Genomic DNA, 17,941 nt, shown 5'->3' with positions numbered 1-17,941 from the left:
AAGATTGCAAAACCTTCAATCATTATAGAGCTGGAAGGGATCTTGGAGGTCTTCTAGTCCACCCCCCTTTGGCTTTGGATGTTGTGGGGGCTTCATCACTTGAGTCTTTCAAGAAGAGACTGGACTGCCATCTGTCAGAAATGGTGTAGGGTCTCCTGCTTGAGCAGGGGGTTGGATTAGATGACCTATAAGGTCCCTTCTAACTCTGTTAATCTGTTATGGTAAACCACCTTCTTTCATTTTTTTAAACCTCCCTCCGCTATCTGATCTTCGAATCAATGGGTCCAATTCAAGGTGCTGGTTGTCACCTTTACAGCACTACATGGCTCGGGATCAGGTTATTTATTTGTAGGACCATCTTTTCCCAGTCACATCTACCTGACCCACCAGAGTGGGAATAAATAAATGCTTGATCTGAAGAGGCCCCATGCTATTCTTTTAAAAAGTGGCTATTCTTTTAAACAGCAGAGAATAACTATACTTCCAGAAAGCACATCAATTTTAACAGCATCTGTACAGGTATAGTCTGAAATATAACACTACAAACTGTCTATAGCAGTTAGCAATAGCAGTTAGACTTATATACCCCTTCATATACCGCGGTTTACAGAGTCAGCATATCGCCCCCACAGTCTGGGTCCTCATTTCACCCACCTCGGAAGGATGGAAGGCTGAGTCAACCTTGAGCCGGTGAGATTAGAACCGCTGAACTGCAGATAACAGTCAGCTGAAGTGGCCTGCAGTACTGCACCCTAACCACTGTGCCACCTCGGCTCTTCTATATTGTCTGTCCTGTTTGTTGCAAGGAGGCAAATTGCTGAGAGGCAGAGGCAGATATTTTCCCCTTGTTTTCCTCCCCAAAAGCTAGGTGCGGCTTATACTTCGAAGCGTCTTATACTCCAAAAAAAATACGGTAGTCCCTGACTTATGACCACAACTGAACCCAAAATTCATGCTGCTAAGCAAGACTGAGTTTGGCCCCATTTTATGATCTTTCTTGCCAGAGTGAATCTCTTCAGTTGTTAAGTTAGTCACAAGGTTGTTAAGTGAATCTGGCTTCCTCGTGGACTTGGTGTCAACTCGCAAAGCATCCCTGGCCTGCTCTTGAGTTGCCATAGGCAAGAGGAGGGGGGGGGACTGACAAAGCAGGCAAGGCCTGTTTTAGGTCCTCTCTCTTAAGGAGGTTTTGCCTAGTAGGACCAAGAAGAATAGATTAGAATAACACAGTTGGAAGGCACCTTGGAGGTCTTCTAGTTCAACCCCCTGCTTAAGCAGGAGACCCTATACCATTTCAGACAAGTGGCTGTCCAGTCTCTTCTTAAAAACTTCCAGTGATGAAGCACCCACTGGTTAATTGTTCTCCCTGTTAGGGAGTTTTTCCTTAATTCCAGGTTGCTCCTCTCTTGATTAGTTTCCATCTGCTGTTTCTTGTCCTGCCTCCTGGTGCTTTGGAAAAATAGGTTGACCCCCTCTTCTTTGTGGCAGCCTCTCAAATTAACAGAGGGATACAATCAAGATCAAGTGAGTGACTAATAACCCTCTATAAAGCCATGGAAAGACCACACCTAGAGTACTGCATCCAGTTTTGGTCACCACACTATAAAAAAGATGTTGACGCTCTGGAAAAAGTGCCGAGAACAACCAGGATGATTAGGGGACTTGAACCAATGGGACAGAAATTGCCTTCAGAAGTTGTGAGGAGCGTCATCACTGGAAGCTTTCAAGAAGAGACTGGACTGCCATCTGTCAGAAATGGTGTAGGGTCTGCTTGGGTGGGGGGTTGGACCAGATGACCTACAAGGTTCCTTCCAACTCTGTTAATCTGTATCTAAAATACTGGAGGTAAAATACATTATTGGAGTAACTGTAACACAAATAGCAGTGGCAACTGCAAGTCACAAGGAAGAGAGGTACAACAAATGGCCCCATGAAAATCAGGCAACGCTGGAGATGTGATTGTGTGGACGCTACATTTTTTTCACATATGGTGGACTTGCAAAAAGGTTAAAGCATTTTGGATAAAAATATGGTGGATTATGCAAAATGTTCTTAAAAAAAGGATAAAGTTTACCCCTCAGTTATTTTTGTTAGGCATAATTACTGATTGTACAGTTCTAGAGACTAACTTGATATTGCACTTAATAACTGCAGCTAGATTGTTGGTGGCGCAATACTGGAAGAAGGAAGATTTGCCTACTATTCAAGAATGGACATTGAAAGTAACAAACCTAGCCGAGATGGCCAAAATATCTGCATATCTTAAGGACCATTCAAACGAGAGATATAAACTGGAGTGGAAAAGATGGATTGATTATACTCAAAATAAATATGGGACTAAGAAATTCCAGATAGCTTATGATTAGAGACCAGAAATGATATAAATTGTCTACAGCTAGTCTAGCAAGGAGGAGCTAAAGCTCAATTGAAAGATGTTCTTAATTATCTTTTTTTCCCTAAGTGTATTTTAGATTGTTTTTGTTAAAGATTTATGTATTGGTTCTGGGAAGTCGGGGGGGGGGGAGGGAAGGTTGGGGGGGTTGGTGGTGGGAGGGAAGTAAATATTTGTAAAGTTTGTTTTTCAAAATTCTCATTAAAAAAAAATCAGGCAACGTGAAAAGATATTTCGGGGTCTTGGGCAGATAAAAGCAGTGACAAGCAGATGAACCATTTTGAACAACTAAACATAACTGGAACATAACTACAGGCCTGGCACAGATATTGTGCCCTCTACTAGGGAAGTTGTGTGTTTTTTTAAAAACGGGATAAATATACAGCCTCCTTCATTTCTTATAGAGGCAGCAACAAAGGAGCATATGGTGTAGGAAGTTAGCACCCACCGTTCTCCTAGAAAAATGAAATATTTTAGGAAATATTAAAAGAGCAGAATATTTCCCCTAAAAGGGAGGCAGAGACTCAGGGCCCCACCTTTGGCCTGAGCCAGTCTATTCTACATAACAAAGATCTACCTCCTTCAGGTAGAGCCATAGGAGGAATTGCCCAAAGCCCCTTCATTACATCATCACCCAGCAAGGCTCAACCAAGCCTGGGACACAGGCAACCTACAAAGTTACCCCTGCATAACCCCATGGGAGTCTAACAACCAATCAGAATACAAGCTCAAATTCAAAAGCCCAGAGAGGGCACAAAACCCAGGCACTCTCAGCACCTCTTCCCATTTTTGCCCAGGACTTCAAACCATGTAATCCTGTCCACCATTAAAACCATCTCTCCAAACAGCCACCATTGTTTCCAGTGTCTTTCTCCCCACTTGGAACTGAACCCAGATGGTCATTTCTTCTAACAATGTAAAACAGCATTCTTGACACATCTTGGAACTGCGAGTATTGCTCTTATAAACCCGGACTGGAAAGCCACCGAGATATTAAACTTTGTAAACATGCAAATTGGAACATCATAAAGAAGGTGAGAGATGAAGTTTAGCGAGCAAAACTTTGCAAGCTGCAGGAAGAAAATGGGCCTCCTTTGATTAGAACAAATCTTAAAGACAGCTGTGGGACCAACTTACCCGATAAGAAAAATGTGCACTTTTAAGATAAGAAAACCTGGAACTCACTTCAAGGTATTTATAAGTAGCTACTTGCTCTTTTGGGGTCTGTTTAATCTGCAATTTATGTGACCTACTGGCTTGTTTTGCAAACACTGGTCCTTTAGGTTGTTTGTTTTTTCAATAGCTTATTTACAAGTTGTTCTTTTAGGCAAAAGGGAACCAAGGATAATGCTTGCAATGTCCTTCTCATTCCCACTGGAGAAATAAGCAAAATCACCACATTGTCTGCATATACAGCAAGGCTGGGATTGCTGCCTAAAATTGAGCAGCGACGGCTAGACGATGAGAGAGCCTGAATTATTGATGTACGGATTAAACAGTGTGGTAGCTGGATTATACCTTTACCTTATCCCTCTTTGTGGGAAAGACAGGGGTGGGATTCAGCTGGTTTGGGATGGTTCAGGCGAACCAGTAGCTCCGATGATCAGCTTAGAGCGAACCGGTTTGCTCCGACGATCAGCTTAGAGCGAACCGGTTTGCTCCGACGATCAGCTTAGAGCGAACCGGTTAGCTCTGACGATCAGCTTAGAGCGAACCGGTTGGCTCCGACGATCAGCTTAGAGCGAACCGGTTTGCTCCGACGATCAGCTTAGAGCGAACCGGTTTGCTCCGATGATCAGCTTAGAGCGAACCGGTTTGCTCCGATGATCAGCTTAGAGTGAACCGGTTTGCTCCGATGATCAGCTTAGAGCAAACTGGTTTGCTCCGATGATCAGCTGGGCCTGCCCGCATGCCATTGCACTTACCTATTTCCTCTCACCTGATTAGCACAGCAGAGAGGATTGCTGCACCTCAGCTGTGTTACTCCCCAAGAAGTAACGTGGAAGGTAATATTTGGTAAAACTGTCTCACTCCTACACACTCAAGGCACTAACCTCTCCAAGTTAATTTCAATGGAGGCTGATTCAATGAACACTGAACACTAATAGTTTAGCTAAGAGCAAACATTGTTTTCCCGTAAATCCAATTGAGTTGTCCCGTGAAAACAGTTCCTCCCACTCCTTACTCTGTACGATTGTCTTCCTATTTTCTTTAGAAGAATCTGGAGCTAGCAGAACAGGCTGAAGAATGGAAAGGGAGGGCTGGCGTAAAATCAGAACAGCCTTTCCAACCTTCCCCAAGAGAAACAGAACGCTCTGATAATTGCTGCTTTTGTATTTCTGTTTGCAAGCCTCTTTCAAGAGACTCAGAATGATTAGAGACGGGAAAGTAGGGTTAGTTTACTTTGTGTCTCCTTTTGTAGGAGAAGTTCATCCATTTTTGGCAGTTTGAGTGTCTAGCAAGACTGCTGAGCCACAATTGACTATACCCAGTCGGAAGCCTCTTCCTCTCCTCTCCTCTCTTTCTCTCTCCCTCCCTCCCCAGAGTTAGCCTGTAGTACTGCATTTTGTGGTGGCGCAGTGGTTAGAATGGAGTAAAGGTAAAGGTTCCCCTCACACATATCTGCTAGTCATTCCCAGCTCTAGTGGGTGGTGCTCATCTCCGTTTAAAAGCTGAAGAGCCAGCGCCGTCCGAAGACGTCTCCGTGGTCATGTGGCCGGCATGACTAAATGCCAAAGGCGCACAGAATGGCGTTACCTTCCCACCACCAAAGGTGGTTGCTATTTTTCTACTTGCATTTTTACATGCTTTCAAACTGCTAGGTTGGTAGAAGCTGGGACTAAGTAACGAGAGCTCACTGCATTATATGGTGCTAGGGATTCGAACCTCCGAACTGCTGACCTTTCTGATTGACAAGCTCAGTATCTTAGCCACTGAGCCCTTCTTAAGAGTGTAGTACTGCAGGCTAATTCTGCTGACTGCCAATTGCAATAGCTGGCAGTTCGATTCTCACTGGCTCAATCCTTGACACGGCCTCCCATCCTTCCGAAGTGGGTAAAATGAGGATCCAGATTTTTTTTTGGGGGGGGGGGGGCAATATGCTGACTCTGTAACCCACTTAGAGAGGGCTGTAAAGCACTGTGAAGCAGTATATAAGTCTAAGTGCTATTCTAACCACTGTACCACGGCACAGCTCCGATTATCTATTTTATTCAGACATTATTTTTTGAGGTTTTTGAGTGTTAACAGGTCACCATCCTTAGTGAGATAGTGAAAATAATAATGCCCTTCCCTACATCTCGGATACTGTTATGTAAGCTCCCCATTGGGAGAGTGAATACATTCGGAGAAGTGTTGCGAGAGTTGTGTTGGAGAACACACAAACCAGCATACAGAGACACTGCAGTTTAAATAGGCTTTTACTTTTGTGGAAATAGAGGTATCAGAGTCCATCAAACAGTCCAACTCATACATGGATAATTCAGTCAGTCATCAATGTCTTTCAGTTAAGGGATAATCCAAATAACATAGCCCAGTATCATATAATCAGTCCGGCATTCAAAGTTTGCTAACAGTTGCAAAACTTACAATAGCTCACGGCACTTCCAGATTAGCCCAGAATCTAACAAAACAGAGAGAACTAACAGTTGTTCTGGCTCCCTCTTATGGCCGATTGAGGAAAACAGCAACCAATCACATTTTACAGTATGGTTTAAAGAAAACAGGTAGAGCATTGTTACATGATTTATATATTGCCAACCCAACTGTTAGAATTATATTCCTAACAGATACTCCATATCTAGGAAAAAAAACGATAAGGAGATTAATGCAGGAAGCCTTCAACTTCCAATTATTTGTTTAGTGACCATTCAGAGTTACAACAGCAAAGAAAAAGGCAACTTATGACTATTTTTGACATTTACCATTGTTGCAGCATCCCCATGGTCACATGATCAAAATTCAGATGCTTGGCGACTGATTCATATTTAGGAAGGTTGCAGTGTCCTGGGGTGACGCGATCCCCTTTTGTGACCTTCTGACAAGCAAAATCAATGACTCACTTAACAAACGTGTTTCTCACTTAACAACTGCAATGATTCGCTTAAGTAACTGTGGCAAGACAGATTGTAAAATGGGGCAAAACTCACTTAGCAACAGAAATTTTGGGCTCAGTTGTGCTCCTAAGTTGAGGGTTACCTGTAGAGGAAATTTATGGGGGAGGAAGAGTTTAAAGTATAACAAAATATCCATTTCACTGAGGTCTTGAGGGAAGGAAGGAGATGCTGTTCCAAAGGGCAGGTGTCAACTCGCAAAGCATCCCTGGCCTGCTCTCGAGTTGCCATAGGAAAAGGGGAGGGATGGGAAGCCGATGAAACAGCACAGCAGCAAAAGACAGATGGACATTCCAGACTTATCTCTCTCAAGGCTGTATCCCAGGTTTCCCACAGCAGCCGAAGAGGGGGAGTGATCTCTACAGCCCCCGAAACTGCTCCATTGGAGAATGTGATTTATGACATATCCTGGGGGGAAACAGGATCATAATTGGGGCATAAATTACATGGGTCAGAGCTGGCTTCACTTGGGTATGTGCTGACATGTTGCTCCTAATAAATAACTGGATTTCTTTTGAAGTTTGGCTCGAGGCTCATGATTTAATTAGAGCATCTGTAGGAACCTTGACAGCAGGTCTGAGGGAGAAAGTGTATCCCCTAGACCAGGGATCCCCAACCTCAGGGCCGCAGCCTACTTCCAACTGGACCACGAGGGGCTGCCTGGTGCCTGTGTGTCAGAGGGGCACTCACACGTGTCGCAGGTGCTCAGGGCTTCACTCACACAAGCATCACAGGTGCTCAGGTTCCCACTCATGGAAGCATTGAGGGCACTCCCAGCCCCACTTGCATGAGTGCTCGCAGTCCCACTCGAGTGAGCACTCTTGGCCCCAATCATGTAAATGTGACAGCCACTTGTGGCCCCACTCACATGAACAACCTCAGCCTCCAACAAAACCATTCCCTCTTTCTCCACTCCAGGCCGCCCACCTGGAAAGGTTGGGGAACTCTTCCCTAGACTGCCTTTGGAGAAGGACCAGAGGATGCCGAATCTGTCCAGATGCATTGGATTAATATAATAGTCTGGCTTAAGGTTGTCCAGAGTTAAGAGAAGAATATGATGTAAATTTATCACAATAAAGCATTTTTGACCTGAGAATATTTTTAAATATGGACACACTTGTGCTTTGCATGCACACCCACCCACCACCACCCATACCTTGGTGTCAAGTTCACATTCACGTTCCGAGTGTTGAGCTTTGTGACAGAAAGACAGAGAAAACCACTGAAGCTACAGTTGTTTGGTTCTTGGGCCAGAGAAGTTAGGCCGGTCCAATAAATCCACGGACCTAAGGAAGCAGGGGTGAAGTCAACTTACCTTCGCTACCGGTTTGCAAATGTCACCGTGCGCGTTCTCTCTCACTTCACTCACACGCGCCACCTCCACGCACGCGCAGGATCTTCTGCGCATGCGCAGAGCGTCAAAAATGATGTGATGACGTCCGGGCGGGTGGGCGGAGCCTGCTACCAAGCGCGCCTGCAAAGGTAAGTAGAACAGCGAGGGGGTGGGAATCCTCTCTGCCACACAATTTAGATTATCTAGAAAGCAGGAAGTAGGACAATTCTAGCTAATATAAATGGCACGTCACAGCCGATCATTGCAATACCAGTCTGCCTGAAGCGGTAGCATTTTTTTACTACTGGTTCAGGCAAACCGGTCCGAACCGGTAGCATTTCACCCCTGTAAAGAAGTCTTGTTGAAAACACTGGGCTACAGCTTCTATCATCTTTCGCAAGCCCGGTGATACTGTTGGAAGAATGATGGAAGGGTAGAGCAGGGAGTTGGCATGGGTTGGCTTGGCTCTTGCTCAGGATTTCTTCTTGCTGCCCTTTTGGATCAGGCTGTCCGCTTTCCGCCGGCGCCAATCACAGATGTCGACAAAGGGGCAATAGGAGCATTTCCAAGTGTCTTCAATGTCCACTCCCTTGGGATCTCTTTGCCCTTTCCAATAGTTTAAGAAATAATGGGACATGGACATCAATTCATCTTGGTCATAGGTGATGACTTCAGTGCCCAGCAAAGTGTTGGTTTGTTGATGAATGTATTCAATTTGAAGACGGTCGATGGGCGGAATGTCTGAGTGGGTCAAGTTGAGGAGCACCAGCTCCAGGAGGTCTTCAAAGCACTGCACCACGAACCCAGCTTTTTGAGCGTGTTCTTGGATCTCCTGGCCAAGTGACTGTTTGAGCTTCAGACGAAGGTGATGTGTGAAAATGTCTTGGGTTAAGCATCCTTGCACCATGGCATCAAAGAGATGTTTATACAAAGAGACCTGCAATGAATCAAGCACACCTTTTTGAGTTGCATCCAATTTTCAGCCTCACCTGTGTCTCATTGAGTACAGGTAGACCTCAAGTTACGATCACAATTGGGAACAATATTTGCACTACTAAGCATGATGGGTATTAAGTCAGTCACCCTCAATTTTATCTTTTTTGCTCCCCTGATTGTTAAGGAAATTACTCCTGTTGGTAAGCGAATTACCCAGTCGTTAAGCAAATCCAGCTTCCCCATTTGCTCAACAGAAGCCGGCTGGGAAGGTGGCAAATGGTGTTCACATAAGCTCAAGGCACTCCAACTGTTGTAAATACATGGCTGTAGCCAAGTGCTCGTATTTTTATCACGACTGTAGGGAAGCTGAGATGGTCTAATGTTGAAATTCATTGTTGCAATTTATTTTTATCCAACAACTACAGTAGCATCCACCCATTAGATGGCAGTGTTTACAAGTTTGGCTCTATGATATATAATCTATGCCCTTTTGTTCTAAGTAGAGTTTCCTGTGACAGTTTAGTTGAGCAGGAAAGCACATGGTGACTGTACTCTGTGTTTTCTCTGTAGTGTTATATATATACAGAATTTCTAACACGTAAGTGTAAAGACTGGTTGCAAGTCTCTTTTCAGTGCCATTGTAACTTTGAATGGTAACTAAACGAATGGTTGTAAGTCAAGGACTATCTGTATTTAGATGTATAGGAGGGCTTATTGGGGTTTGATTTGCCCACTGTAAAGGTTTAATACATGTTTCCTGCATGGAAATGTTTCATGTTGTCCTCCAGACTTCCAAAAATGATTGTTTATTGGTTTCTCTAAGTCTAAATCCCAGGATCCTTTGGTGCATTCACTATCATTGACTTCAAATAAAATCTGGTAATATTTCTGAAATATACCTTTCTGTTCTAAGCCACCATGATTAAAATATACCAGCTGTGAAAAATATTGGGGTATCTTCTGTGGACCCATGTTTAATCTGAGCCAGCCATGTGATCAGTGTGGGATTCAATTTTTTAAACTACTGGTTCTGTGGGCGTGGCTTGGTGGGCATTTCATGGCTTGGTGGGCGTGGCAGGGGAAGGATACTGCAAAATCCCCATTCCCTCCCGATCAGCTGGGACTCGGAAGGCAGAGAATAGATGGGGGCGTGGCCAGTCAGAGGTGATATTTACTGGTTCTCTGAACTACTCAAAATTTCTGCTACCGGTTCTCTAGAACTGGTCAGAACCTGCTGAATCTCACCTCTGCATGTGATGCAGCGGGTAAATAAGCAAATGCTATCAGGGATGGAAGGCAATTGACACAAGCATAGAATTCAGATCATGGAAAGCAATGGCCCCATGTTATTTTCTCCCTGGTCAAGAAGACTCAATTTGGAGTATGGGATCCAGTTCTGGAGATAATAGTAGCCTTCAAATCCAAGATGGATTTTCATTTGGAGAAAGGCTTACTTTCTTTTGCTTCAGAGGCTAGGAGAGGACTCATTGGGTTATGGAAGATCAAGTCAGACTGGAGGAGAAATTATCTGACCGTATGAACTGTCAAGCTTATGGAAAGGGCTCTCGTGTCAAGGGCTCAATTCCCCTTCACTGAAATTCAGCAACAGCTACACCACATCTCACAGGTATGTTCTAGTGCAGCATTTCTCTCTCTCTCTTTTTAAAATATTTCTATTAACAAACATGTAAAATACACACACACAAAAATTAGATGTACACCACATTTATACAAAACAGTACGAACAGGAGCTTCCTGTTCTTTCTAATAGCAATTATCAATCGATACTGCTCACCTTATATTATTTCCCATTCTATTGTATTTCATTTGGATTTCACCATTCTTAACCCTCTTATTTTACTCATAACTATTATTTTTGAGTTTTGTTATATTCTTTCATTGATTTTTGTTTCTTTCCTCCATCCACCTACACCATTTATCCCATATCTGGTAGAATTCTGATTCTTCCTTTCCCTGGATTTCTTTAGTTAGTTTATCCATTTCGGCACAGTCCATAATCTTTCTTATTATTTCATTTTCATTTGGGATTAATTTGTTTTTCCATTTATGGGCAAAGGCAATCCTTGCTGCCGTAATTATATATAGTATTAAATACTGGATTTCTTTTTTGTATTTCACCGACATAATTCCTAATAAAGAAAATTCAGGTTTCCATTCTATTTTAACCCCCGTTATTGCCTCCAGTCAATTTTTGATCCTTTTGATCCTAGTGCAGCATTTCTCAACCTTAGCCATTTTTAAGAAGGGTGGACTTCAACACCCAGATTCCCCCAGCCAGCATGCTGGCGGGGGGATTCTGGGAGCTGAAGTCCATCTATCTTAAAAGTGGCCAGAATTTGAAAAACACTGATCTAGTGGATCCTGCACTGAGATGGTAGGTGGATTAGATCAGCAGACTCCAACTTTGTGGCTTAGTGGCTCGGATGTGGGGGGAGGGGAAGGGGAACCAAGCTACGCGAGCGGCAGGCTTGCACATGTTCAGCTGCGTTTGTGTGATGATCCAACACTCCTGCAAGTCGAGCTGTGTGTGTGTATATACAGTCATACATGCTGGCCAGAGGGGGTATTCAGCAGTTCTGACAGGTTCTGGAGAAATGGTAGAGGGAATTTTGAGTAGTTTGGAGAACCGGCAAATAGGCTGGCCCCGCCCGTGTTGCCTCCCAGACGATCTTTTTTTGGTGCCCTGAACAGGAGAACGGAGCTGGAAAGCAGGTTAGTGGGGTGGGGAGGGAATGGGGATGTTGCAGTCACCTTCCCCTGCCACGCCCACAGAACCACGCCCACAGAACCAGTAGTAAAATTTTTTGAATCCCACCACTGATGCTGGCCTGCCACTTGTGTGACCCTGTTGTAAATAGGCAAGGACTGGTAATGGGATGTGGCCTGGAGGTTGGAGACCCCTGGTTTAGATGACTTCCAAGTTCTTTCCCAACTTAAGTGTGAATGCAGGTCTTAGGTTTTTTTCTGACCCAACTGAATCCATGGTGTGAATGCAGCCAATGCCCTCCCTATACCTGGGTTGCAAGCCTCCCCTTCAGCCAGCCTAGGGCCTCCAATCTCCACCCTGACCCACCTGGAAATGGTCCCTCTTCTTCTGCGCAGGTACAGGCATGTAGGCTCTTTCCCGTGTCTTCAACTCGTTCAGTTGCAATTCCCCTTTAGCCGTATAATTCAGCTGGTCAATAATCCCAAACACGAAAACGCCTTCTAAAACGCCGAAGACCGGACATTCCCGCACACGCTGACCTGCCAGGGACAAAGCCACATATAAGCAAGTAAGGCCACACCTAGAGTGCTGTATCCAGTTTTGGTCACCACACTATAAAAAAGATGTTGAGACTCTGGAAAAAGTGCAGAGAAGAGCAATTAGGGGATTGGAGGCTAAAACATACAATGAACAGTTGCAGGAACTGGGCATGGCTAGTCTAGTGAAGAGAAGGACCAGGGGAGACAGGATAGCATCTTCCAGTATTTAAGGGGCTGCCACAGAGAGGAGGAGGGGGTCAACCTATTTTCCAAGGCACCTGAAGGCCAGACAAGGAATAATGGATGGAAACTGACCAAGGAGAGATTCAACCTAGAAATAAGGAGGAACCTTCTGACAGTGAGAACAATCAATCAATGGAACAGAAGTTGCCTTTGGACGTTGTGGGGGAATTCATCACTTGAGTCTTTCAAGAAGAGATTGGACTGTCATTTGTCAGAAATGGTGTAGGGTCTCTTGCTTGAGCGGGGGGTTGGACTAGATGACCTACAAGGTCCCTTCCAACTCTGTTAATCTGTTAAATCTATCTGTCAAATCTGTTAAGCACCTTTGCCATCCTGAGGGGCACATTCCACGACCAGCATACCCACCTTTTCGTAGATTAGTTATGGTCAGGAGGATGTTAAGCAGCTTGATGGCCCATCTGTCTTCTCGGCTGTTCGTCTTTACAGGCACCAGGTTATGATCTTGCAGTTCTGGAAAGAAGCAGCCACAGAGAAAGAACGTTGCTTTCCTGCCCTTAAAATACCTCTATAGCACAAGTGTCAAACTGGCCACGTGACATATGTTTTTCCCCCCTTCGTGGAGCTGGGATGGGCATGGCCGGCTCATGACACATCCTGTCCATGGGCTGCCAGTTTCTGGCTGGCCAGAAAGTTCTGGGAGATGAAGTCCACACATCTTCAAGTTGCCCAGGTTGAGAAACACTCATTGAAAAGATTATGCCATTTCCCCCTTGAAAATAATAGGAAATTACATGGCCTTAATTTTAAGCAATCACACACCAGGTTGGGGACAAGGACAGGATTCGAAAGGATGATCCACTGTTGAAGGATCGAAGTTTCTCTTGAGTTAATCCTTATTTTGGCAACTTTTTCAGCAGCAATATTGCAGTGGTTTGCTACCTCCAACTTCTCAGTTCTTTGTTGAGCTTACAATCTAATTTATAACTTTGGCATCTCCGGGTGGCCTCCCATCCAAAATGACCCTGATCATCTTTTTAAAGATCAGCCACAACTGCCTAGATCAGTGACAGCTAACCTTTTTGTTGTTGCATGCCGAAAGCATGTAAGCACCTGCGCGACAGCACGCATACCCTCCCGCACCCATAATGCAATGTGTGTGCGACCCCCACCCCGTGCCCCGCACGCATGCGCATGGGACATCCACGCACCCCATTTTACACCTGGTAGGCCTCCCTGCAGCTTCCTGGGACTACGGGCTGTGGGGGGTGGGCGCCACACCCCATTGCTCCCCCCACCCCTGCGCATGCGTGTGTGACCCCCACCCCTCCGTGCATGTATGTTTTCTGCATAATAAAGCTGCTAGTCCTTAAGGTGCCCCGGAGCTACCTTTTTTTTTTTTGTTCTGGTGGTAATGTCTTTTAGAATGCGACTAACAATGGAAAGCAACAGCATCTAGGCCCGTGCATGCATGCAAATCTCCCGCATGGGCTCTGCTCCCGTGCATGTGCGGCAGAGATCAGAAAGTCAGCTGGCCAGTGGGAGGGGTGCGCGCATGCGTGGTGGAGCTCAGCTGGGGCGACGGCATGCATGCCCGCAGAGAGTGCTCTACGTACCACCTATGGCACGCGTGCCCTAGGTTCCGCCATCAGGGGCCTAGATGCTGTTGCTGTTGCATTCTAAAAGGCAGTCACATTACCACTAGAACAAAAAAAAGGTAGCTCCGGGGCACCTTAAGGACTAGCAGCTTTATTATGCAGAAAACACCCAGTGTTTCACAGATAGAAAATATGGACGTTCATAAGAGCTCAAGGATCCTATTTCCCACCCCTTGCGATTACAGAAAGTATAGAAAAGACTAGAGTTTAAGCCAAACATCCAACTGACGTTACCTCTGGCAAGATGGATGGACTTCCCTGCATTTAACACAACCGTTGTCTTCTCTGGCAATTGCACACCTGGCTTTTCTTTGTGATAAACTGCCTGCTGCTCACACCAGACTTGAGCAGAGAGGTCCGTGACGCAAAGATAGCTCAGGTGGAAAGCTTCGAGAGGCGTCCTCGGTCTCTTTCTCTTTGCTGTCCTCTTCTTCCTTCCTTCCACGTCAGCCGTCCGAGAATCAACACCCTGAGGTCTGGCACCACTTAGGAGTTGGGGTTCCCTGTGATGAGCATGCAAGAAGTTCAGATTATCATGTCCCAAAAGGGATTTATTCAAGAGGCAACTGGACTTTCTGGTTTTTCTTTGGAAGACATTTGGCTTTCCTTTCAACAGTGCCAGGAAGGCTCCGCACCCATTTGCACCCTGAGGACACCGATAAACCTCCAGATGGCCTCAACAACTGGCTAAAAGACTGCAGATAACCAGCTGTCTGCAAGGAGTATGAATCCTTCCACTCCCCACTATCCTGTTAGAGCTGAAGAAGCTTCTTGGATGAGAAGTGAAATGTCTTCAAAGAAAAAACAAGGAAACCCAATTGCCTCCTGAAAAAGCTCCTTTGGCACAACCATGACCTGGATGACTAGGAATCTCTACAAACCAACACACACACAACACACAAACACACAGAGAGAAGAGAGGAGAGAGAGAGAAGAGAGGAGAGAGAGGAGAGAGAGAGAGGAGAGAGAGAGAGGGAGAGAGAGAAGAGAAGAAAGAGAGAGGAGAGGAGAGAGAGAGGAGAGGGAAAGGGAGAGAGAGAGAAGAGAGAGAGGAGGGAGAGAGAGGAGAGAGGAGAGAGAGAGGGGAGAGAGGAGAGAGGAGAGGGAAAGGGAGAGAGGAGAGAGGGAAAGGGAGAGAGAGAGAAGAGAGAAGAGAGGAGAGAGAGAGAGAGGAGAGGGAAAGGGAGAGAGAGAGAAGAGAGAGAGAGGAGAGAGAGAGGAGAGGGAAAGGGAGAGAGAGAGAGAGAAGAGAGAGAGAGAAGAGAGGAGAGAGAGAGAAGAGAGAGAGAGGAGAGAGGGAAAGGGAGAGAGAGGAGAGAGAGAGGAGAGGGAAAGGGAGAGAGAGAGAGAATCCTGATGCAGGAAAGACCACCTTTGTTTGCTATCCTGATCAGGAATAGTGGACAGGAAGAGCAGTTTTTGACTGATGCTCCTTATATCTCCAGCAATCTTGAGGAAAACCATTCTTTCCATGTTCCTGTAGGAAGTTAGCACCCAGCCCTATCCTAGAAGAATGAAATATCCTGGGAAATATTGAAAAGGCAGAATATTATTTTCCCCTGGATAAGAAATGGAGAAAAATGTTTTTAGGCAGGAAACAGACTCACTCTTAATAGCCCCCACCTTTGTCAATTAAAAGGCCGGAGCCAGTCTATTCTACATAACAAAGATCCCCTTTCAGCTCCAGGGTGATGGGATTAAGGCATGATAGTATTAGCCCTTCACCCATCTCACCACAGGGCACCTGGGAAGAAGCAATGCTCCACCAAACATGGATTCAAAACACAGCCTAGAAAGTTGTCCCTGCATGGCCCCATGGGAGTCTGACAACCAATCAGAATACAAGATCAAGATCAAAGGCCAGAGAGGGCATAAAACCAGGGACTCAGCATCTCTGCCTCTTTTTCTTCTTCACCCAACATCTGGAAGCATGTGATCCCCCTTTTCTGTTCAGAAGCTCAAGCCACGTGGTCCTGTCCACCATTAAAACCATCTTTCCAAGCAGCCTCCATGTCTCCAGTGTCTTTTTCCCCACTTGGAACTTAACCCAGAAGGACATTGCTTCCAACACTTGGAAGAATGAGTTGGATTTTTTAATCTTGTTTAACCAAGATAAATTAATCCTAGATGCTAGCTTCCTGGGGTTTTTAATCCTGTCTTGAATGGATTACCAAATCTGCATTTCTAAAAGTTGGCTCCTTAAGTTTCTACTTGGGGCAAAGGATCTAACTTTCTGTCTTTAGAAACATGTTTCTCCTTTAGGGAAAAATATAAAATTCTGCCTTTTTAATATTTCCTAAAACATTCCATTCTCCTAAGAGGGGCGGCTGCTAACTTTCTACACAAGCAACGTGTTAGTTAAGCAGATATAATGGAGATCCACAGGCTGTGAATTCTTCCAACACTTGGAAGAATGAGTTGGATTTTTAAATCTTGTTTAACCAATGTAAATTAATCCTAGATGTGTTCCCTTCCATGTGCTGGCTGAGGAATTCTAGAAGTTGAAGTCCACAAGTCATAAAAGTTGGCAAGGTTGAAGGCCCCTGATTTAGAGGTTCTCAGCGGGATCATCACATCCCAGGAAAGAATAACAAGGAATCAGAGAGATGGGAAAGACCAGTTAAGTCATTGATTGACTCCCGGCCTGTTTAGGATTGCATTTAGGATAGCACATTATTTTGACTTTCAATGGGGTGTAACACTGCAGAAACTGTCTTTCTACTTTTAATCTTGGCCGGGCAGTTTGTTTCCTTTTATTTATTTTATTTAGTAAACTTTTATGCCGCCTGCCTGCCTTGCAAGGATTCCCCCCCCCCCCACTCTAGAATATAGAATAACAGAGTTGGAAGGGACCTTGGAGGTCTTCTAGTCCAACCCCCTGCTCGGGTAGGAAACCCTACACCACTTCAGACAAATGATTATCCAACATCTTCTTAAACACATCCAGTGTTGGAGCATTCAGAACTTTTGGAGGCAAGTTGTTCCACTTATCAATTGTTCTAACTGTCAGGAAATTTCTCTTTAGTTCTAGTTGCTTCTCTCCTTAATTAGTTTCCACCCATTGTTTCTTGTCCTGCCCTCGGGTGCCTTGTGCTTGACTCCCTCTTCTTTGTGGCAACCCCTAAGATATTGGAACACTGCCACCTCTTCCCTAGTCCTCCTACTCTTGTTAAAGCCCCACGGGAACGCAAATGCAGGCAGAGGGGGAAAAACATGCAAGCCACAAACCCTGGTTCGTTTTAGTCCCGTTGCAAATCCGAGGCTGTTTGGGGAGTTGCGCGGCAATGCGAGTTCGAACCCCAAACGCGGCTCAGCCATAAAAAACCCGGCGCAACCGAGCCCGTTATGATCGTGGGTGGCTCTGGGGACCATGCACACCAGGGACTCAAACCGAGATCTTGTGAATCGGGGCCAGCCCGTCACGGGAACACAACCCTAGAGAAACACACCACACACACACGCAGACGCTCACCCGGTTTTCGGCTCTTCTATCTGCAAGAACTCGGAGTCGCTCAGGTCGGAAAAACCCGAGGCGGCCTCGGGGTCTTGCAATCCAGAGTCACGCCCGGACATGTTTCGCGTTTTGTTTTCTTCTCTCGTGCAGGATCGTCGTCAGCTGCCTGAAGGAGGAGCCTTTAACTAAGTACCTTAACTACATTTCTTTTAAATGGAGTTTCCTCCTCCCTTTGGTCCTCGTTCCGGTTCCCACCCACCCAAAGATAGGGAAGCCTCCCCGCCTACGGGGGCCTGGGGATGTTGCGACCTTAGAAAGAGCGCAGAGAAGGGCGACCAAGAGGAATAGGGTCTGGGGGCTAATGCACAAGACTGAAAGGTTGCAGGAACTGGGGATGTCTAGTTTAATGAAAAGAAGGGCTAGGGGATACATAATAGCAGTCTTCCAATATCTCAGGGGCTGCCACAAACAAGAGGGAGCAAAGCTATTCTCCAAGGCACCTAAGTAGAACCAGAAGCAATGGGTGGAAACTAATCAAGGAGTGAAGCAACCTGGAATTAAGGAGAAATTTCCTAACACTAAGGACAATTA

General features: G+C 45.4%; 1 protein-coding gene across 1 annotated transcript; it reads right to left on the bottom strand.

Moving 5' to 3' along the window:
* Positions 1-8,025: 8,025 nt before the first annotated feature.
* EXO5 (exonuclease 5) lies at positions 8,026-17,504 on the bottom strand. The gene is made up of 5 exons (XM_032216938.1): positions 17,369-17,504; positions 14,131-14,399; positions 12,647-12,751; positions 11,865-12,037; positions 8,026-8,771 (listed from the first exon to the last, which is right to left on the bottom strand). Exons 1-5 carry the CDS (start codon positions 17,467-17,469, stop codon positions 8,307-8,309), a joined length of 1,113 nt encoding a protein of 370 aa, XP_032072829.1. The 5' UTR covers positions 17,470-17,504; the 3' UTR covers positions 8,026-8,306.
* Between the last annotated feature and the right edge of the window lie 437 nt (positions 17,505-17,941).

The sequence above is a fragment of the Thamnophis elegans genome, chromosome 4, assembly GCF_009769535.1.
Source record: "Thamnophis elegans isolate rThaEle1 chromosome 4, rThaEle1.pri, whole genome shotgun sequence".
Taxonomy (NCBI): Eukaryota; Metazoa; Chordata; class Lepidosauria; order Squamata; family Colubridae; genus Thamnophis; species Thamnophis elegans.
This window is presented reverse-complemented; position numbering and strand designations above follow the sequence as displayed.

Bases quoted from the DNA above. Each gene is read 5' to 3' on its own strand.
- EXO5 (XM_032216938.1), bottom strand. From the start codon at position 17,469: ATGTCCGGGCGTGACTCTGGATTGCAAGACCCCGAGGCCGCCTCGGGT. The intron at 14,400-17,368 runs GTGAGCGTCTGC...TGCTCATCACAG, and splicing joins ATAGAAGAGCCGAAAACCGG to GGAACCCCAACTCCTAAGTG. The intron at 12,752-14,130 runs GTAACGTCAGTT...GCTTCTTTCCAG, and splicing joins GTCCATCCATCTTGCCAGAG to AACTGCAAGATCATAACCTG.